Here is a 22,889-nt window from a genome sequence, read left to right on the forward strand (position 1 = left end):
TAGACATATTTTATATATAATTCTATATAATTATATATAATTTTATATGTAAGTTTATATATAATCAGTTTATATAAATAAATATATAATTTTATATAATTACATATAAAATAATTTTTTCCGGGTTTTTTTCTGACATAACTGTAATAGTAGACGTTAAAGCTCCTGACTAGGTCGCGGGGATCATGTTGGAATCGTGACGTCAGAAGCGAAGAATGAGATTAATTTATGTTGCGTGTCATTTTTTAAATAAAAACAATTTGGATGAAACGAAATGACGAGATCACTTTAAAACATTGTAAAAATCATTGAAAACTGTCCTTTCCTCCCTTGACAGTTAGTAAATGGTCGTAAAAGGCACGTAAAATGAGCCTATATTCGGGCAGAAACACACGGTCCGACAGCGGTTGAAACGAGTAAAATATACGCTTTTACATATAAAATTTCAAGATAACTTTAGTTTTCATCAATAATTACGACTTTGATAGTACGAAACGAGTCACATTTTCACTATTAAGCAAATAATAATAAAATAGCACGCAACATAAATTTCGTCGTCAAAACATCACTTTTCCATGCTTATAAGTTCGGCCATTTATCGTGGTGCGGCGCTGTAACACACACAAGCACGAGCCCATGTCCGTGTGCTTCCCTACTCATATTCCGTGTAAGCAGCCTGTAGGAAATGCTAATGATTATTATAATAGAAAATGATTTCATTCTATTATATTGCAGGATAAGCTTTACAAATTCCATACTTAAAACAATTCTTATTTCAATAGGCTTTTTGCACATGGGTGAAATGATATCCTATATAATAATTACTTCTAATGTTCTATATAATAAATATTTTAATTAAATGCACATTTAATTAAATATATTATACGTATTAAGTTATAAAATATTTTAGGAGTTTGTGATCATAAAGAATTATTTATAAATTGTTGCATTGATATGTCAGGACATATACTAGAGTTTATAGAAACAGTCCATTATATCAACACATAACAAATGCAGAAGCGCTCTTAATTCAAGATAATCGACATTTAATTGGAGATACAGCATCCCCCTGATGTGTAATTTAATGACGCTGTTTAAAGATAATGGACACTTAACTCGTTCTCAGATTTTATATACATAAAACTAAGTTCAATACGATTTATTATCGAAGCAGTTTTTGAACTAATAAAAGCAAAGTTCAGAAGATTGAAATATTTAGATGTTTCCGATTTTGAGTTAGTTAATAAGATGATTGCCGGAGCTTGTTACAATTTTATAATTCATTGGTGACAAAGTGTTTCCAAAAGATGAAAATTATGAAATTGATGCAAATATGGAAGAACAGCATAATGATATTGTAATGGATGAAGAAAATCATGATGCTATCGAAAAACGTAGTCGTATTGTAGAAGAATTGTAATTATTTAAACGAATTTATTAGTATTTTGCATTACACATGTATTATTTTAAATACAAATATTTTAATTACATTAAAGTTAAACATATTAAAGTATCATATTATTAGAGTATTATGTATTATGTTAAAATATATTATGTATTATATCGAACGCATTAGTTTTCATACATATCAAAATTATTAATATTTGCTGTATCTATTAAAATAAAAAATAATAAATAAACTCCCCTCCCCCCCCCCCCATTGATACTTTTTCAATCATAATAGAAATTGAAGTTTAGATTTATATTACAAGAATTCATATTTTATTTATTGGCTGAAAGATCTTCCTTTAATGGTGAATTAATTTTTCCCATTAAAGATAGAAGTATATTTTTAAATATTTCATTTCTCTCTTTCTGAACGTTAGAAAAATTCTCCAATGTTTGCTTTATACTTTCTAGTGTATCTAATTCTAGTGTATCTAATTTCTTTTCATTAGACTCAAACTCTTTCTTTCGCATAATATAATGCTTTAGATCTTGTAGCTTTCTGCTTTTTAATACCTTTTAACGTTTATTTATTTTAGTTTCAGAAAATGTACTATAAGAGAAAAAAACATCACAATCTGATTAGTATATTCGTATATTAGTATATTTTATTAAGTAAATAAAATAAAAATATAATAAAATTATTTAAGGAATATATTTATTTATAATTTATTTACGTATTTATTTATTTATTATTTATTTTATAATTTAATTATTTATTTATTTATAATTTATTTTTTTAAGGAATATATATGAATTTTTATAGATATACCTAACAAGTAAAGGTTAATGTTCCTTTAATTTTAATCTTCTGTTATTTCAACATGTATATTTGAACATGTTGAATTGAGAGTTTGTACCACTTCACATATTGAGATCGACGGAATAGAAGAATTGAGAGAGAGAGAGAGAGAGAGAGAGAGAGAGATGTGTTTAGCATTCGTTCCTTTGTCGGGATATTCCACAGACGAAAAAAAAATGTTATATTTATATTTATTGTGTCCTCCTTAAATATATCTTCCATAATCTCATATCATTCCCAACTTATCAACATCCTGTTTTTTTGTTATTATCAAATTTCTGTACGATTGTTTTAAGTTTCGCATTTTTCGATCCAATATGTCTTCAGTACGTTGTAGTTTTTTACTTTAAAATCATTCACTATCTCATTTCAATGATTTCTTTTTTATTTTTGGATCATGAAACATATCTTTCTTTTCAAAATATTTTTGTAAGAGCAACTTTGTATTTTGTTTCGTCCATACAGAGTTTTTAGAGATTTTTACATATATTATAAAAAACATTCCATATAATTATATACGCTACAATATTATAAAATCTCTGATGAAAAAATTTCGCTGAAATAATTCCACATTTTGGAATATTTCAGCGAAATTACTGAAAATTTACTGAAATTCAACTAACATACAGAAAAATCGTTAAAACTAAACTGAAATTACTCTGATATTTCTTTAAAATTTTATTGACATTTCTTTGAAATATAAAATATACTAAAATGCTAATACTATATTAAAATGTAAGAAAAAATAAGAATCAGCGCGGTAATCGTTGCGCAAGTATAATAATGAAAATGTTTATATGTTCATTTTTAATGTAAACAATATAAAATATAACAATATAAAAAGTTGGTATAAAATCCATACGCGTTTCGACTTATTTCAAGTCATTCTCAACGATATCAATATAATTCTAATTTAGTACAAGTAGTGCATCAATCATGGGACCAACCATTCAACATCACAATGAGGTTCCTTAGCTTCATTCTTTACAGGTCAGAAGGAAACAAGAATTCTTATAAAGTGAAGCTGTAATAAGAATGAGAACGTCACAGATATATGTGAAATTATTTTTTGAAAAAAGAACCGACAAAAAAGAAGAAAGCAGATTAATATTCATCGAATTGATGTAACTTGTGTGTATACATACAATCAGTAGAATATAATATTAATTTTGTTGATAATTAGATGAAATAACAAGATTGATCAAATAATTTTTTCGTCAAATGAAAAGAATAAAATGTAACAGTTATTCACTCTTCAGTTACACGCAGACAAATAACAAGTATCATAATCGATACAAGTGCTGATCCGGAACGATCGAAAACATAATTATAAACATTAATTTCAAATAGTATTCAGAACAATATTTCATAGTAGAATAGTATTAGAATAGTATTATTAGAATAATATTTCATTAGTGCGGACAAAATTTATTGTTTTGTTTTCTTTTGGATAAAGATATATATATATCTTTATCCAAAAGAAAACAAAACAATAAATTTTAAACAATATCTATATAAATATACGTAAAGTTTATTTCAACCAAGTATTGTTATCCTAACTAATGGAAATATTTAGAATATATTATTTTGCATTAAAACTGCGATGAGATATCGAGAACGGGATCAGAAAACTTCCATATACATATATATAAGAATAAAGATGGTTTAATCTCCCTGGGTGTTGTATTATGTAGAGTACATTTACCGCATCATTCTCGTTTAGTAACCTATTTTTAGATATAAACGATTAAACGTACAGTTTTGAATCGGATCCGCATGAATCAACGAATAGAGTTTTCTTTGTTTAATATATATGTTGTGTCTAAAGTTTTACCGCACCTTTCCTACAATATACCGTATAAAGAACGTACAAATAGACAATTTCGCGTATGCGGACGAATGCAAAATTTTGCGATGAAATAAATAGCAATCGAAAAAGAGTTAGCAACAAAGAATAACGATAGAAAAATATGAATTAAGTAGATGCAAAGACATTGACGAATTTTTTGCGGTGAAGATGCCGCATTTGCGGTCAGATGCGGTCGTTGCGGGTCCTTTGCGATCGCGTGCAGTAGAAATAAGAGTGAATGATATGTGTGCGGTGTGAATGAGTACTTACCTAGTATCTGGATAAATGACACGAAATGAAATGGATGAATATGAAATGAGGAACAGGGGAACCTCCACGTAGCGGGAATCTGAAATAAAAGAAAATTATTAGTATATATATATATATATATATATATATATATATATATATATAGTATATATAGTAATATTAGTACATATGGTAATGTTGAGTGATGGTAACTGATTATTGAAGGATGAAACGTGACAGAAAAACGTAGAGATGCGACAATTGAATTTAACTCACGCATTACAAAGTTCCGAGCGCCGCGAGCATATGTAGTTCGTAGTTCAAATCGCAAAAGGCGTAATGCCTCCCTATTGGAAAAGCGATAGGCAATCGAAATTGATATAGCACGGTGTAGCGAGAGTAACGCGAAAACGAGTAACATGATTAAAAACGCGAACGCGGAAGGCCAACACCCGAAGCTTGTTCGGAGATATAAATTAATTAAAAGCGAGCGTGTGTATAAATCTCGAGCACAGTGTAACTACATACAGTAGCGACAGTACGAGCAAACGAAGGGTTCAGTTTTGTTCTGCGCATGCGTTGATTGTAAAATCAAGAATATAGCGGACTGTCATAGTATTAAAACTGTGGCGACGACGATTGAGACACAATAAACTATGATTGAGAGCTAAATGAATTTTGTGTATAATTACACATATTAAGATGAATAAAATAGGTGGAATCTCTTGACTATCGAATTTATTCGTATCCATATCTCTATTCTCCGGGTTTTAGAATAGAACTCATTGAAGCTTAATTCTGTAATTTTCGCGGAAATTGTTTTTTTTTGTTTTCATTTTTGTATGCGGCAACTATTAAATTTCTTACCCACTTTAAATGTTTTGTTAACAATTACCATACGTTAATAATGCGTTAATTCTGGCTGAAATTTGACCTGAAAGGGTTTGAAGAGTGATACTTTTCAAACAGGTGTCATATCATCAAATGGATTGTAGCACCATCCCAAAAAGATTTACCAGACTTATCGAACCACCCTCGTATTACAATAATTAAATAAATATTTTTCGTTGTCTCTAACTTATATCCTAGAGAGCACAAATTTGGATACATGTCCAAAACTGGGGGGGGGGGGGATAAAATGTCTTAAAAATTTATGTTGGCGTTTTAAAAAGATCTTAAAGACGTTTTATGTTCCAATTTTAATTGTTCCCAATTTTTATTAATTGTTTTATTAATTGTTTACGATTTTCCGTGAGCAGTATATAGTGCATTTATAAACGTGATCCAGAAGAACTCGACGTGGCCTCGCGCGAGAACAGAATGTTGGAAATTCCATAATCGAATTCTGCTTTTTTTCCCCTTTTCGTAATTTTTTTTCTGAAATAAATAACAGCTATTAGTAAATATATTAAGCCAAATACATTTTTGTATAATTATTGAAATTATACTTTTAAAAGTTTTTAAAAAACAATTGTAGGAAAAATACCGAATGAGATTATTCAAAACAGACAAATGAAAAATTATTTTTTAATTGCATAATAATAATTTTTTAATTGTATAACATATAAACGTTTTAATTTCTATATTATAAAATGATATTGGCGTCATCCTCTCTCTCTCTCTCTCTCTCTCTCTCTCTCTCTCTCTCTCTCCCTCTCTCTCTCTCTCTCTCCCTCTCTCTCTCTCTCTCTCTTTCTCCCTCTCTCTCTCTCTCTCTCTCTCTCTCTCTCTCTCTAATTTATATTAAATATTAAATATAATAAAAAATATGTAAGAGTCTAAATTACAAATTTTATGTTGAGAAAAATAAAGTGTATTACATAATAAAAATTATTATATTATAATTATATTATAATTGATTACAATCATTACATATGAGGAGGACCTAATCGAAAGACCGAAACAATAATAACTAATAATTTTATATTATAATAATTTTAATGGATTACAATATAATGATTTTTATTATGTAATATACTCTATTTTTTTTTAACGTAAAATGTATAATTTAAACTCTTATGTCCTTCATTATATTTATTGTTTATTGAAATCAAGAGTCTTTTGTTCTTCAATCTATCAATTATAATTATATTAATCGTCTCATTTTCATAATTTTATTCATGATCATAATTTTTATACATTTGGATGATGTTTCTCTATTTATACACTGAAAAAAAATTGGTTATACAAACAAAATTTTTATGGTTGATTTATCCAATCATTCATTCAATCATTATTTAATTGCAAATATATAGTTTATTATGTCAACTATCTAAGTTGAAATGACTAAACTGACTCAACTAACTTATTTTGATAGAAATACTAATAGAATTTATTTAATTTTGCATCGCATTTAGTTACTTTCCGTAATATATTTATTTAAATTCGAAGTATCGAATTGATTAAACAATGCCGAGAGAATTGATAAATATTGTGTATTTTCAACCAAACGATGAAGTTAGATATGACAAAACAATTTTGTTAAAACAAACAATAGATTTCGTCAATTTTTAATTTTTAAAAGTAACAAAAATGCAAAAGTTTTTGTTATATTTAAAAATTGAAGTTGACAAATTTATGATTGTTTCAAAAAATATTCTATCTAATTCAATCGTTCGGTTAAAAATATACAATATTTTATCAGTTTTATTTAGTTGAAGGAAACACGTCGAACAGTTGATGTTATACAATGATGTAATATTTAATCATTTCTTTAGAGAAAAATAATATTCATTTTTAATTAAATGTATGAATCAAACGAATTTTTATTTAACCTAGAAGATTATAATAAATTATCAATTTAGTTAATTTTGAATCGCATTTGATTCATCCATCAAAAAGTTTTGTTCATCTTCCAAAACAACAGTAGATTTGTCAACTTCAATTTTTAAATATAATAAAAACTTTTGTATTATCTTCAAAAAGTAGCAACGTCAATAAGCTGACGATTAATCGGAAATTATTAATATATATACAATACATTTCTATCCCTTTTTTTATATTATATTTTTTTTTATTTATTTTATTTATTATATATTATATTGTTGTTTTTTTTTATAAAAGTTAAAAATAAAAAATAAAATTTTTTTTTAGTTTTTTTTAATCCCGCATATCCGTATCATACTAAGAATATAATAATATTAACGCAATTACGTTGATTTAAAGATGCGATTAGTCTAATAATATAAAAATAAGAAAAATGATAAAAGGTTCACATAATACTTATAAATCTACGTTGGTATATGTGTAGGGATATACAAGGTATAAAATATATAAAATGTCTTAATATAATCATCATAAGGACGAAGGTATAGATTTATGTTATTATAGAGTGTCAGGTATTGCTGGCGCGTCGCAGGCCGTGATTGGTACGCGATAACTTATTCATATTCTGAGAGATTACAGGCATTTCGATCAGATTAGTTTTTCTTAAACCTTGTGAAGGATGACAATGACATGACAGTCCCCCCCACATATGGGAACAATTTCTTAACTCCGCATGGAGTTACTCTGCCTGGAATTTCATCGCAATACATCGGCACACGGCACGCGCCTCACGGCACGCGCCTCACGGCACGCGCCTCACGGCTTGCTTCGATTAGCTCAAGCGACACACGTGTCACGCGGTGCCGGCATGACAGAATCATACTACATCAAATAAGTTTCTCGCTAGGATTATCAATTAATTAATAGAAATATATTAGATAAACGACTGTGAGATTAAATAACAAAAATAATTTAGCGCGAAACGAAAAGATAAAAAAAGAAAGTAAAAAGTACAATTTCACGTATTATCTATTCAAATAAATTTTTGCCAAGTGAAGATAAATCACTATGAAATTCACGGATTTCACAGTTTCGGTGAATTCAGTCACTCTTTATCGTTATATAATGCTGCTCTTTTATCGCGTGGATTCGTTTCAAAGTTTCAATACGGAATTGTACGGAGATAAAGTAATATTTCTGTCATTGAAGTTGTCTTTCTTTTTTTTGCATAATTTGTAATACTTTACATTACGTGAGAATCTTTATAAAATATTCACAAACAGATACTTCAATAAATAATCGCGACAGATGTGACCCGATGTGACGATAATGTCATACGAACATCGCACGTAGTATCCTATTAATGCCTCGTGCTGTTGATATGTGTACGACCATGCATCTTCCCTGATGGATTTCGTCTTCCGTAGAACGCACTCCAAATCAGCGTAGACGATGAATGAGACGCGTTCCTTATTGCAGTGGTTCCCAAATTCGAGCCACTTGTCCACGCTCGGCAGTCGGATAGCGCAGTCGTTCATTTTCCTGCGAAAAAGAAATAAAAAATTATAACTATTACCATTAATTTATTAGTAAGACGAAAAATTATAATTTTTTCATGTGTACCGATTGCAAAAAAATTTCTTCTTCTTGTCCCTAGTAATTTGCGATCTCACGAAACAGGATAGATTTTTTATCCACGCAAAATGCCCATCGTCGTCGCGTGGATCTTGCATGTACAGCATGTGACGTATTTCTCCTTCTTATTACTAGTAAGCCACAGACTCGTTTATGATACCGTACACGTTGATTGACACCACGTTTAAACGTTCAAATTTAGAAATGTCTTTTAAAGTTACTGGAAATTTTATACCCGCAAGATTCAATACTGTCCTGTAATGCGGATACGATAATTCTCGATCCGCATTTCTTTCAGTCTAGTATAGAGCGACGACCACGCGAAGTACGTACTGTCCGTCGTACGCACATTGATCACTGCTCGTTTCGTCACTATTTGTCGCAGCATTTCGATATGGCATCCTGGGATTTAGTTTGTTCACATTGATAAATCAAATTCAATATACGTGACAATGTCCACCCGCAGTCGCGTTCCTGGAACTCATCGAGTGACGTCAACGTGGGCTCGATGACGTACCACTCGCGCAAATCAGTGTATCGGTATATCTCAATGTTCTTAGTATTTATATTCTTAATGTCACGTTTGTTGTTCGTCGTAAACTCACTGTTGAACGCGATATTCACTTTTACACTACCGTGTCTTTCTATAGCATCTCAAGCATTATTTCTCTCGCGTTTTCCAAAAACCGTCGCGGCTTAATCCGAGTTAACCACAACGGCCGTCAATGTACGACTTTCAAACACGGCGTCGATCTTTCGCCAAATAAGAGATCTTTCGTCGCGACTCGAGTATTCGCCATTCGCGTATCCGCCACCAACATGCACGAAATGTCGCTCTAATTGTCTTTGCACTTGCAAGTCGCGCGATCCTCGCCACCACGGATTGTCGCAGTTGCAGCCACACGAAACTCTCTACCAGAGTAGCGACCTAGCCGCATTGCTCCAGCAGTTCGCGTTCCACTCGCTCATGATTTTCCATGTTTTTTTTTTACAGTCTTTAGATCATGTCATTCTTCCATGGAGCACTTGCTCGTTGATACGCGTTGTACCACTACGATATATCTAGAATATCATAATACGTAATAACGTTTTAACACGTTATCATTGTTTGTTTGAAAAAGTGCTGTTCATACTCAAAGCATTGATCATCGCATCTATCGAAACAGTTTTAGCGCAAGATTCTTACCGCGATCATAAAACATCCATATATTATCAGCCATATATGATCAATAATCAGTAGTTCGACGCACTTTTCATTACCCGCGGAAATCTTAATGCACATGTACCAACGCTGTCTTATCTTATCTGCGATTTTTTTCGCCCAATAATAATCGTCCAAGTAAATGTTGTCACAGCTGAGACGCCATGTTACACTAGAAAATTATACTAGAGAATTACGAAAAGATATATTGAATATCCCTAGTCACATTTTTGGTGAGCATAAACGATGTAAGGAATGTGGTCATAAATGTGAAGATGACTGTGTAATGAAGAAAAACTACGTATCATTTCTAAAACTGCACGATCTCTATCCGAAAATAGAGGCTACTGTTACAAATTTAGCCGCTCACTCCAATAGTTTGTTATTAAATGTAACAAATAATCTTGCAGAATCGTTTAATTCGATAATCTGCAAAGAAATTGGCGTATTAATTTTGACACAAACGCGGCTCTTACAATGCTAGAATTGCGGGAACCATTCTACAATACGCAGAAACATTCTACAATACTCTTACATATTATAGATACATGAAGGCATGAATAAAATTGTTTCTGCCACTGTCAAGAAACTAGAGAAGCGCCCGCAAATAAAGGTTGCTAGAGCCAGAGAATATCGACAAACAAATGGAAAACATAAGAAATGCAAACGAGAATCAGGAACAGATTGTTATGTCCGCAATCGCAACAGCCAGATTTTCTAGATGATGTAATGAAACAACTCAGCAAAATTATTTAGAGAAATTGTCTGAAGATAGAAACAACTGGAAGCAGATTGGGATACGATAGATCAAAGTGATTCCGAATCACTAAGACAACAAAGGTTGACAGCGTCTAAATTTAGAATCGTATGTCACAGTATGAGATCGACAACATTATTCATTGATTATGAATATCCGTAACTGGATGCTTCTCCTGATGGACTTATAGACGAAAATGGTCTAGTGGAGATAAAATATCCTCTATCAGCTAAAGAAGAACAGCAGAAGAAGCTATGCATTTACCTTCCTTGAAAAACATCTTTGATAAAAGAAATTCAGATAAAATGAATTTGACTCATCGATATTTTTATCAAATCCAATGGCAATTGAACATAGCACAGAGAGATTATTGCATTTTTGTTATATGCTTTGTCATATGCCAAAAAGCTTAAAAATGATGCGTATTGATAGAGACGATGTTTTTTGGAAAAATCAAATGCTACTTCGGCTAACATGCTTTTATTTGGAATGCATGCTTCCAGAACTCGTGCATAGTCGCATAACAGGCATACACCTATCACGGAATCTAAATATATTCTAGAAGCGAAAAAAAAGCAGCAAAAAAAATTTCCATATATGTATATAATAAATAAAAAATTCTATGCATAAAAGTATTATTATATGATTATAAAAACTATAATGTTTACATTGTTTACAAGGTATTTAGTATTTCATGTCAAAGTGTATCAATATGTATAAAACATCTCATAAATTATTAATTTTTCGATAGTTTTATCTTTATTTTTATAATACATGTTTTACATCCTGACGAAAATTTGCTAAAAAATAAAGACATATTAATTGGTAGAAACGGGCATTAAAGTGATAGATTCAGCATCGATAAGTCAGGTCGCTACTATGACGAATTAATGCGTACCGTGCACGCATGTTAGTAGTGGTCTAACTTATCAACTCGTTATCGATAGGTTAGATTGCTACTGACATGCGCAAGTTACGATCCTGTATCATTAATAGAACAAAAAGAAATTTAAGAGAAGACATTCGGTCTTTTACCTGTAGTGGTATAGAGTAGCAGTCTTATTTATACTACTCGATGTTGAGTTGTATTGGATGCAGCGAAAAGTGACTCTAGAATGCATTCAATAATTCAGGATTTATTATTTTATCCTCGTTGTTTACTGAACGTTAATAAGGTTAAAATGATCTCTGGATGCATCCGGATAAAATTTCTGAACGCAGTCCTATGTTGCACGTACACAATTTGAGTTTGAGCTAGAGATAATGTAGAAAACGGAATAAAAATGTCGGTAGCACCGACAGTTTATTAGAGAGCGTTTTCTCGTCGGAGTTCGGCATTTGCTTTATCCCCTTAAAGATTAATAAAATATGTATATATGTATGTAAAACATGTGATACTACTATTAGGCTCGTTTCAATGTAGATTAACTTTAATCTCGATTTAATTGATTCTTCATCTTTTTCACCGACGAGATATTAAAGATCGATATCCTTATGGGAATTCGCGTTCTTAAGAATAATGAAGTGATTAAGAATTAAAAACTGATAATATTGAATTAACTTATGATTATTAATTTAGTAGATGTATTTATGAATTTAGAACTCAATAATACTCTATTTTTCTTTAAAATTGTGATTTCAGTGTTATCGTCAGAGATGGATTATTAACAAAAGATAATAATTGCAGAGAAAAGATTATAATTTTTCTGTAATATTAGGTGTAGTAAAAAGAAATCCATTATTTTTCCAATAGATGGCTTTAGTAATCTGTATCACGCGTAGACGAGATACAGATTACTAAAGCCATCTATTGGAAAAATAATGAATTTCTTTTTACTACACCTAATATATAGGATATTATAATTTTACAAATATGCATATTTATTTATAGAACACATATAATAAAAAAATCATGAATTTAATAATGCATGAGCCAAATATTTATGTTAATAATAGCAAATTTATATCAATTTTCAATAATGTCGGCGTTCTTTAATTATCTCCGGGCCCTCGAGTCCTTTTTATATCGATTTTCGCAAAGTTGACGGTCTTTAATAGAATCTTTAAATCTCGTCCGTGTTTTCTTCTTATTCTTAAAACTAGGAAAAATTGAAGAATTAATTGAACTAAAACTAAAGTTAAACTGCATTTGTAGAAACGAGCATTAGCGATAGACTCAACGTCGATAAGTCAGGCCACTACTATGACCCAGCAAATTAATGCATTGCACTGAACAATGCACGCGTGTCAGTAGTGGCCTGATCGACTCAACGTCGATAAGTCAAATCGTTTATCACTCGACTCAACGTTGATAAGTCAGACCGTTTATCATTCTAATATCCATTTTTATCAATTAGTATGTCTTTATTTTTTACCAAATTTCTTAATTTTTATTTTGTTCTTATCTTATTTTTAATTTTCTAGTTGCATCTAACCAAACTTTTAAATTTATAAGCAAGTAGACACAAAATTTTAATATTATAATTAAATTTTAATATAAATTTTATTATAAATATATTTCATTTGCTTTTATAATGATTGATCAATTATTTATCCAATTACTATAATTCCTAAATAATAAATTTATGATGAGATAAGTTTAATTTCGATTCAATTTTTCACCTTTTTCTAGTTTTAACAATAAGAAAAAAATGAAGAGTCAGTTGAATCAGGATTAAAGTTAATCTATATTGGTAGAAACGGGCCTAATAGTAGTGTGTATCACAAGTTTACATATATTTTATTAATCCTTAACTGGGCGCGCCTCCCGGTCAAACGTTAGTAGACGCGCGCAACAATAAGCGCCCCAACACAAATTTATTATTTAGGAATTATAATAATTGGATAAATAATTGAACAATCGTCACAAAAACTAGTAAAATATATTTATAATAAAATATAATATTATAATTTTGTATCTACTTTGTTATAAAATTAAAAGTTTGATTAGATATACCTATAAAATTAAAAATGAGATAAAAATTAAGAGATTTGCTAAAAAATAAAGACATATTATTTTGCAATCAAACAAAAAAATAATAACACTACTTTTATAAAGTAATGATATAAAATAAATATAAATAATTATAACAAACGTGGTTTATAAATCAAAACATACAAAAAGAGGAGCATAAAACCATAGCACTAGATATTGTTTGTTAAACTATTTTTTTGTTTGCAAATGAAAATCATTCCAATTACATATATTAATTTAAATATTAAGCAATATTCTGCGTTTATTAATAATATATTGTAATGCTTTCATTTATTATTGTATAATGAATCAGAAAACACAAAGATTTCGCGAATGTAAATTTCTGACATTGAAAAGCATCCGAACTAAGATCGAAACGTTTGGAGTTTATATGAGAGATTAAATAAAGGAAATACTTCACACCGAGATTCAGTGCATGGCTTACAAAGGCATTAATTCATTGACAAAAATAGTAATTATAAAAATTAATAGTAATTATAATTATTTTTAACATAACTTAAAGCTAACTTTAATCTAAAGCAGGAATTGGCATTATTAATAATATTACATATATTATTATTATTATATATATATAATATATATATATTAATATACATACTGTAATATACATAATATATATAATATTATAGTAAGTAATTAGTAATATTTTTAACTTTAATTAACAATTACTTAGATAATCATTAATCAAATTCGAAAATTTTTCAATTAATTGATTAATCAGTAATCACAAGGAAAAATATTTAATTAATGTTTATCTAAGTAATTATTAATCAAAACTAAAAATATTACTAATAATATATGTATAATATATGTACAGAGTCCGGCTGAATAATATGTAAAAGCGGGCACGACGTGATTCCTTATGAAAAAATAAAAAAAATACACAGAATAAAATTTTTCGATTTTCTGCTTAGTTTTCGAGAAAATCGACGTATGCTATTGCGGCTAAGCTACGGTTCGTCAAATGACGTATATCACATATAGTGTTTATAAACAACGCTCTACAATCTACAATGTCGAATCATGTCAGTTTTCATTCAAATATCACGACGATGAGATATAGATATATAAACAAGAAGTGCGGCAATATGATCTGGGCTTTGGAAACCTGTAATGATAATTTATCCGCCGCTATTCGCTACTACGGAGAGCGATGTACTAATCGACAGGTGTCAGATCGAAGAATGATTCAACGGGTGGAGCGAAGCCTTTTAGAACTGGATCTTTTGCACCATTTCATTGAAATTGTGATCGTATTCATAGGCGAACGCTTATTGAAGACAATGTTTTGGAAGATATAAACAATAATCCTCGAATTAATTCTTCCTGTTCGTACATCTATATCTCATCAAATTTTATAAAAAAGTGGACACAAAATTTTAATATTATAATTCAACAAAGAATAACGGTTCAACTAATTAAATAAATTAATAATATAATATAGGGCTATGAATACTCAAATTATTATTTGAGTAAATATATTTATATCAACAATCTAAAATTTTGTAACAGACGTGACGTTTCGACCCTATTAGGTCATTTTCAATGTTAATAATAATTTTAAAAAAGTTACCGATAACGCAAGATGTTCACATATTAAAATATAATGTATAAACAACGCATGTGTGCTCGCATTGGCAAGAAGAATTACTGCAGGAAACGACGTAAATATAAGCAGCTTCAAATCCGAATACTGTTGATATTAATTAAACTCAAAAGTAGCATAATAATCGCATGAGATCTATTATACCTTCAACTTTTCCTCAAATTTACAATAGGTTGATACCATGAATTCAATATAAAAAAGATGTATACACACTTCATGTTCCTTATACAACTATAATTAACAAAAAGAAATTTTTTGTTTTAACCAGTTCGTTCTACAAACAGATTTATAGCACGCCGATGGGATTATGGCATTATCTCCTATTATAGCAGAAATAGTTTTGCAAGATTTAGAAAAACAGGTTTTGGAGATGTTGTCATTGCAATTGCCTTTATATTACAGATACGTGGATGACATTATTCTTGTAACTCCACAATCACAATTAAATTGCATTTTAGACACTTTCAATTCGATGCACAAAAGGTTAGAATTCATATTGAGATTGTGTAATGAACCGCACGAAAAGTTACAATTTACAATTGAGTATTGTTGATATAAATATATTCATTCACATAATAACTTGAGTGGTTCATAGCACTACATTATATTATTAATTTTTTTAATATTATATTAAAGTTTTATTACTCAATAAAGATCTTAGGCGCTCATTAATTATGTTAAAAATAAAATCATTGGGATAGTCATTACTTAAAAGTATCTACATCTGCAAAGATTTTTATCTGTTATTCGTTGACATTGGAATTGTCAACCATTACCACTAGAATAAGGAGATTGAGTTGCCACTCTACCGTCTCCCTATGAAGAAGTGAGAATTTTACAATGTACGTTCAGATATACTGATGATGGCCCGGAAATAGGCCAAAATGTTTATGCGTACCTAATTATACAGTTTTTCGACAATAAACGATTTTTATTTTCGTATTAACAGTCGCGCAAAAAACTCTCATTAGCCCTTTGTTTATATTTCTTAACATTCTCGAGAGTTTAGTTACTTTTTTATTTTATAAAATTTTTATTAACTCATCAAATTTGTCATGATATCCGATATTAATGAGTGATGTCACTGGTAATTATAGAGGATGATGAAACATACACTCACTTGATGAAACTTACAATCAGGGTGCGATTACATGTAGCGCGGTACGCGATACGCGATACAGACACTAAGTAACCACAAGAACCGCGTAAACCGTGTCGTTTCCTTCTTTTCCCTTCTATTACATGGAGCATGCCACTTACCGCGCTCCATGTAATAGAAGGGAATAGAAGCAAGCGGCACGGTTTGCGCGGTTCCTGTGATTACCTAATTAGTTTCTGTATCGTGTATCGCGTACCGCGTACCACGCTTCTATTATATGGAGCACCATAAGCGACACGCGCTCCATGTAATAGAAGAGAAAAGAAGCAATCGCACCCGCACTTATCAATGATCGCGTTTAACAGATTCAGCTGTTGCGGAGCTGATCCGTGAGCGCTCATTGCTATTAATATATAATTTAAAATATTTTAGATCATCCAATAGTAATGAGCGCTTACGGATCTGCTCCGCAACAAATGAGTCTGCTAAACGCAGCCAATGAGTGACACAAGTCGACACAATTTATACTACTCGCTTCAAGTTTTCCCTTCGAATGACACATCTCGACTAAACTGCGTAGCGGAACCTGCGAAGCTCCGGAGCCGTCGGCTTGGTGGGATAGGGCGTGGCAAAGTCCCCCACCATGTCAGATCGATATCCGGATCATTTACGGCATTTTATGGCATATGGAGAGGGTAAGACGGCAAACGGCGGCGAATCACCGTCGTGATACACACAAAGGTATGAACCCATGTCCGTGTGTGGTTGCGATTTGGCGGTAGAAGGGAGCGGTATTTCTCCCTGGGCGCTTATTTCAAGCACTTTTAAAATAATGTTTTATCAATCTCTTGAAAAGCAAATATGTATTTTTTCTATAGTCGTTGGTTTATTTCAACATACATACACGAATAATTTCAAAAATTATATCGATCAAAACCACGCCAATTTTTTGCGAATCAGGTTTATAAACATGGTATACAACATTCATAGAAAATTGTAAACAATTAATATCTCGTAAACTATCGCGTTTTGACTTGATTTATGCTATTTAAAATTAGGAAGGGGTATACAATTTGATGAAGGGATATACAATTTATTAAAAATTACATACTATTACGTATTGTTCCTTATCGATACACATCGAGCGGCCGAGGATTTTCGATCGCTTGATGGGCTTTTGTGTATCATGATGGCGACTCGTTTAACTCTTAACCTTTTTCTAGTTTCAAAAATAAGAAAAAGATGAAGAGTCAGTAGAACCGAAATTAAAGTTAATCTACATTGGTATAAACGGACCTAATAGTAGTATGTAACACAAGTTTTATATGTATTTTATTAATCCTTAACCGCGTCTCCTGATTAAACATTAATAAGCGCGCGTGGCACTGAGTACCCCATCACAAATTTATTATTTAGGAGTTATAATAATTGGATAAATAATTGAACAATCGTCATAAACTAGTAAAATATGTTTATAATAAAATATAATATTAAAATTTTATGTCTATTTTCTTATAAAATTAAAAGTTTGATTAGATGTAGCTATGAAATTAAAAATAAGATAAAAATTAAGAGATTTACTAAAAAATAAAAATGTTAATTTCAAACATAACAAATTAATTTACAATCAAACATAAGAAAGTATTAGGTTGGTGCATATGAAATGTCGGATTTTTAAGTGAATATATAAAACATATCTTTTTTGAAAAGCTGTTTATTTAATCAAAATATGCTCCATTTGTTTCAATATACTTTTCCCAACGATTTTAATGCATAGATGCCTGTCTTAAAGAAATTTTGATCTTTAGAATCAATAAACTCTGATATGGAATTTTTCAGTCTTCATTTTCTGTCTTCATTTTCATATTGTTTAGCCCGTAAAAATTGTTCTAAATGTTTAAAAAAATGAAAGATCCGGTTGGCGAAAGATCCAGTGAATAAGCTGGATGCTGTAAAATTTCATATTTTAATTCATTTAATTTCGCAATTGTTTTGTACGACGTATGCGGCCGAGCGTTGTCATGGAGAATTATTGGGCCATGTCGATTAACAAGTGATGGGCATATAATTTTCAATTTTTCATGCATTTCATCAATGTACTGGCAGTACTTTTCGATTGTAATTGTCTCCCCAGTTAGAAGGAATGAGTAATGAATTACTCCAGTCACATTCCACCAAACTGTTATTAAAATTTTCCGTGGATGAAATGATGGTCTTGGAGTATGAGCACAAGCCTCATATCCTATCAAGCCACCGAGCCTTTTCCTATTGTCGTAAAGAACCCATTTTTCATCACAAGTAATAATCCGATCGAAAAATGGCTCTCAATGAAATTGGGTTAGTAATAATGAGCATACGTTCAATCAATCCAGCTTATTTCGCTCGGTTAGTTCGCGGTACTCATTTATCCATTTTTTTCACCTTACCAATTTCAGAAAGGTGTCGCAATATTGTTGTATGGTCAACTTTCATTCTGGTAGCAAGTTCCCTTGTAGATACAGTTGGATTCGTTTCCACCAATGCTTTCAGAGCATCATTTTTCACAGACGTTTTGGGTCTTCCACGCGGTTTTCATTTTGTAGGGAAAAATCACTAGACCGAAATTTTTCAAACCAACGCTGCACTTTTCGATCGTTAACAGTATTCTCCCCAAATGCCTGGTTTATATTGCGTGCAGCTTTTGCAGCATTTTACCAAGTTTACCAAGTTTATACTCATATAAAAAAATTACATGAATATCGGTTGAATTCATATCCTTACGAAATTCAAAACAAATAACAAAATGGAACACTTTTGAGAAAATCTTCTTTGTTGAAATGTGACTCTGGCAATGGACAATACGACTATAAACGAGGTTATGCCAAAAACAAAAGCATAACGAAAACAGGGAGACAAACGTTCATATGTAAAGAAAATCCGACATTTCATGTGCACCAATCTAATAATAACACTACTTTTATAAAATAATGATATAAAATAAAATTGTTTAAAACATAAATAGTATAAGTAGAGTTACTTTGAATTAAGGCTCCTTTGAGATAAATCGATTAATGAATTAATGCCTTTGTAGCCACTTGTACTGGATCTCGGTGTGAAATATATATTTTTTTATTTAATCTCTCATACAAACTCCAAAAAACGTTTCGATTTTAGTTCGGATCCTTTTCAATGTCAGAAATTTACATTTATAAAATCATTATGTGTTTCCTACACACTATACAATAATATACACTATGCAATAATCAATGAAAGCATTACAATATATTACTAATAAATGCAGAACAATGCTTAATATTTAAATTAATATATGTACATAAAATTTAATTTAGCTTACATGAGTCAAAGGTAATGAGAATGACATGTTAACAAAACGACAGTCATAACTCATGTAACAAATAAGACAATATGTAAAATAACTAAGCATAAATAAAGAAAAAAATTTTGTAAAAATTTATGCATCTTCATTTATATTCGTATTACTTCACACTGTTACATAAAAATAATAAAAGTGGAAACGGCGTGCAGTTGAAATCAATGTAAATTATTAAGAATCAAGATGTATGAATGATGTAAAAATTCGATGTCAGATTGCAAGTTAAGGCTGTTTTTTTGCAATTGAATATGTAGCATTTCCAAGATACGTCGTTTGTATAAAAACCGTTCCTGATCAATTTCTGTACCTTCCCAAATCAAAATTATGATTTAAATCCATTCTGTGTTCAGTAATAACAGAATGATTACTCCTTTGGCTGTCATTACAATGTTCCGAGATTCTTGTTTTTAAAGTCCTCCCTATCTGCCCGACAGAAATCCATCGCAATCCTTGCAATATCTCGTAAACTACATTTACTTTTTTGCTTTATAAAGGGTCTTTATATTGGGTGTGGGAAAAAGTTCGTGGCGCTTTTTTAGTAAAATTCAAGTGTTTTTCTTAGAATATTAAAATCAATTTATTTAAACCAAATATGCTGCATTATTTTCAATAATATTTTGCCATTTTTGGGGCAGAGCCATAATCTCATCGCGATAGAATTTCTGTGCGTTCTAGTCGAAAAATTGCTTCAAGTGATTTTCACAGGCCTCTTTTGAAGCCATTAAGAGAGTTCTGCAGAGACCTAAACAAATGATAGTCTGAAGATGCTATATCAGGACTATACGATGGATGCATTAAGACTTCTCAGCCAAGCTCTCACAATTTTTGCCGAGTTATCAAAGATGTGTGTGGTCGAGCATTGTCGTGATAGAAGGACACCCCTCCTATTGATTAATTCTGGCCGCTTCCTTTCAATTGCTTGTTGTAATCTCTTCCAGTTGTTCACAGTAGAATTAATTGTTTGATCGGGCGATAACAGCTCATAGTGAACAATTCCCTTCCAATCCCACCACACATACAATATCACCTTCGTCGTCAATCCAGGTTTTGCGATTGTTTATGTCTTCTCTTTTTCCTTTATCCACGATCTTTTGCGAGTTTGATTGTACGTGATCTATTTTTCATCACCAGTTATCATTCTCTTCAGAAATGGCTCAATTTCATTCCGTTTCAGTAGCGTATCGCAAATGTTAATTCGGTCATCATGTTCTTAACACTGAATTCGTGAGGAACCCAAACATCGAGCTTCTTTTTGTATCCAGCTTTGTGTAAATGATTTAAAACTGTTTTGTGGTCGATGCCTAGTTCCCTGGCAATCTCCACAGTGCTCACATGCTTATCACGCTCGACTTGTTCCATGATTTTCGGACTTTTCAGTGATTGACTCCAACCGGAGCGACGTTCATCTTTCACATCGAAATTTCGAAGTATGAAAATGAGCGAACTATTCCAAGCTGTTGATTTTGATAGAGTATCTTCACCGTAAATAGCACAAATTTTTTCACAAGCCTGTGCAGCGTTCTTGCCTTTATTGTAGTAATACTGCAAAATGTAGCGAATTTTTTTCTTATTTATTTCCATTTTCAAAATAAAATAACTTTTGATCCACTTCACCGATTTCAATCTTTTTCGGCTCAAAACAAAGGTTGAAATGTCACTTTTTAAACGCACAAGTGTTGTCGATGCGATTAGTAGTTATCGAGTGCTGAGTATTTAATGTCATCTCATGTGGGGAAAAACGCCACGAACTTTTTCCCACATATGTTTTAATAAAAGAATTGAACTTGTTCAGACTAAAAAATGCAAGGTCAACATCAAGAGCTTTAATTAGTCTTTGAATTTGTACGAGATCTCCGAAACAAATGGAACTGTAAACCATGACTTAACAACATCTTCAGCGAAAGTATAATTCGTGTTTGGCTTTAAGGTTTTGTTACTTAATAAAAATCATAAGCGCTCATTAATTATGTTAAAAATAAAATCATTCGGATAATCATTATTTAGAGGTATCTAAATCTTCATAGATTTTTATTTGTTATTCGTTGACATTGGAATTATTAACCATTGCCAATAGAATAAGGAGATTGAGTTGCTACTCTACCATCACGCCATGAAGTGGCGTATGTAATGAATTTTACAACGTACGTTCAGATGTACTAATGATGGCTCGGAAATAAATCGAAACGTTTATGCGTCTAATTATACTAATTATATTACAGTTTTTCGACAAGAATGATTTTTATTTTCGCACTAACAACCGTGTAAAAACTCTCATTAGTCCTTATTTGTTCATGTTTTTTTGACATTCTCAAGAGTTTGGTTACTTGTTTTATTTTATAAAATTTTCATTTTAACTCACGAAATTTTGTAACGGATGCAGATAGATGTCCGACGTCAATGAGTGATGTCACTAGTGATGTGATTGTAGAGGATGATGAAACACACCCTCACGTGATGAAAACTACACTCAATTACATGTAGCGCGGTATGCGATACACAATACAGAATCTAACTAGGTAACTACAGGAACTGCGCAAACAATGCCGCTTGCTTCTATTTCCTTCTATTACATGGAGCGGGATAAGCGGCACACGCTCCATGTAATAGAAGGGAAAAGAAGCAATCGCACCCGCACTCATCACAATGATCGTGTTCAGCAAATTGAGTTGTTGCGGAGCGGAACCGTGAGTGCTCGCTGCTATTGATATAATCTTTTAGAATATTTTAGATCATCCAATAGTAGTGAGCGCTCACGAATCTGCTCCACAATAATTGAGTCTACTAAACGCGGCCAATGAGTCGGCCAATGAGTGACACAAGTTGACACAAGTTATTCTACTCACTTCAAGCTTCCCCTTCAAATGACGCAACTCGACTAAACTGCGAAGCGGAGCTCCGGAACCGTCGGAGCCGTCGGCTTGGTGGGGTGGCGCGTGGTGGGAGTCCTCCTATCATGCCAGATAGGAGTCATTTGTGGAATTTTACGGCATGTGGAGGGAGTATCTTTTTGTGTATGACGGCAAGCGGCGGCACATAAAAGTATGAGCTCATGTCCGTGTACAGTCGCGATTCGGCAGAAGAAAGCGATTTTTCTCACTGTGCTCTTATTTC

General features: G+C 31.4%; 4 protein-coding genes across 6 annotated transcripts in view; all 4 read right to left on the reverse strand.

Annotated features, from left to right (window-relative positions):
• Positions 1–22,613, reverse strand: part of LOC105143060 (uncharacterized) — a 42,530-nt gene extending 19,917 nt beyond the window's left edge. The window contains exon 1 of one of the 2 annotated variants that reach the window (XM_011051045.2): positions 22,138–22,613. The gene's annotated coding sequence lies outside the window, so the exon portion shown is untranslated. Of the gene's footprint in view, positions 1–11,740; positions 12,309–22,137 lie in introns of those variants that run through there. The other variant, XM_087412261.1, reaches the window with a different exon arrangement.
• Positions 1–22,889, reverse strand: part of LOC105143117 (putative cation-transporting ATPase 13A5) — a 73,789-nt gene that overhangs the window by 7,499 nt on the left and 43,401 nt on the right. The gene's annotated exons all lie outside the window — the stretch shown is intronic.
• LOC105143059 (uncharacterized) lies at positions 5,163–10,633 on the reverse strand. 2 transcript variants are annotated; one of them, XM_011051044.2, is made up of 3 exons: positions 8,736–10,633; positions 8,455–8,654; positions 5,163–5,723 (listed from the first exon to the last, which is right to left on the reverse strand). In XM_011051044.2, coding segments are annotated over exons 1-3 (321 nt in total). In that variant the 5' UTR covers positions 8,855–10,633; the 3' UTR covers positions 5,163–5,721. The 2 variants fall into 2 exon arrangements, with proteins under 2 accessions (XP_011049346.1, XP_011049345.1); XM_011051043.2 differs by having other exon boundaries at positions 5,163–8,654.
• On the reverse strand, positions 20,949–21,359 carry LOC147907606 (histone-lysine N-methyltransferase SETMAR-like). Its single transcript, XM_087412702.1, has one exon. It carries the CDS (start codon positions 21,357–21,359, stop codon positions 20,949–20,951), a length of 411 nt encoding a protein of 136 aa, XP_087268828.1.

The sequence above is a fragment of the Acromyrmex echinatior genome, chromosome 13 (assembly GCF_024713525.1).
Source record: "Acromyrmex echinatior isolate Ae372 chromosome 13, ASM2471352v2, whole genome shotgun sequence".
NCBI lineage: Eukaryota > Metazoa > Arthropoda > Insecta > Hymenoptera > Formicidae > Acromyrmex > Acromyrmex echinatior.

What these genes read in the sequence shown, in the direction of transcription:
- LOC105143059 (XM_011051043.2), bottom strand. Translation starts at nt 8,854, where the DNA reads ATGCTGTACATGCAAGATCCACGCGACGACGATGGGCATTTTGCGTGG. An exon ending in AAGAAATTTTTTTGCAATCG is followed by an intron (nt 8,655 to 8,735) that starts GTACACATGAAA and finishes TCTTTTTCGCAG; the next exon opens with GAAAATGAACGACTGCGCTA.
- LOC147907606 (XM_087412702.1), bottom strand. Translation starts at nt 21,359, where the DNA reads ATGGAAATAAATAAGAAAAAAATTCGCTACATTTTGCAGTATTACTAC.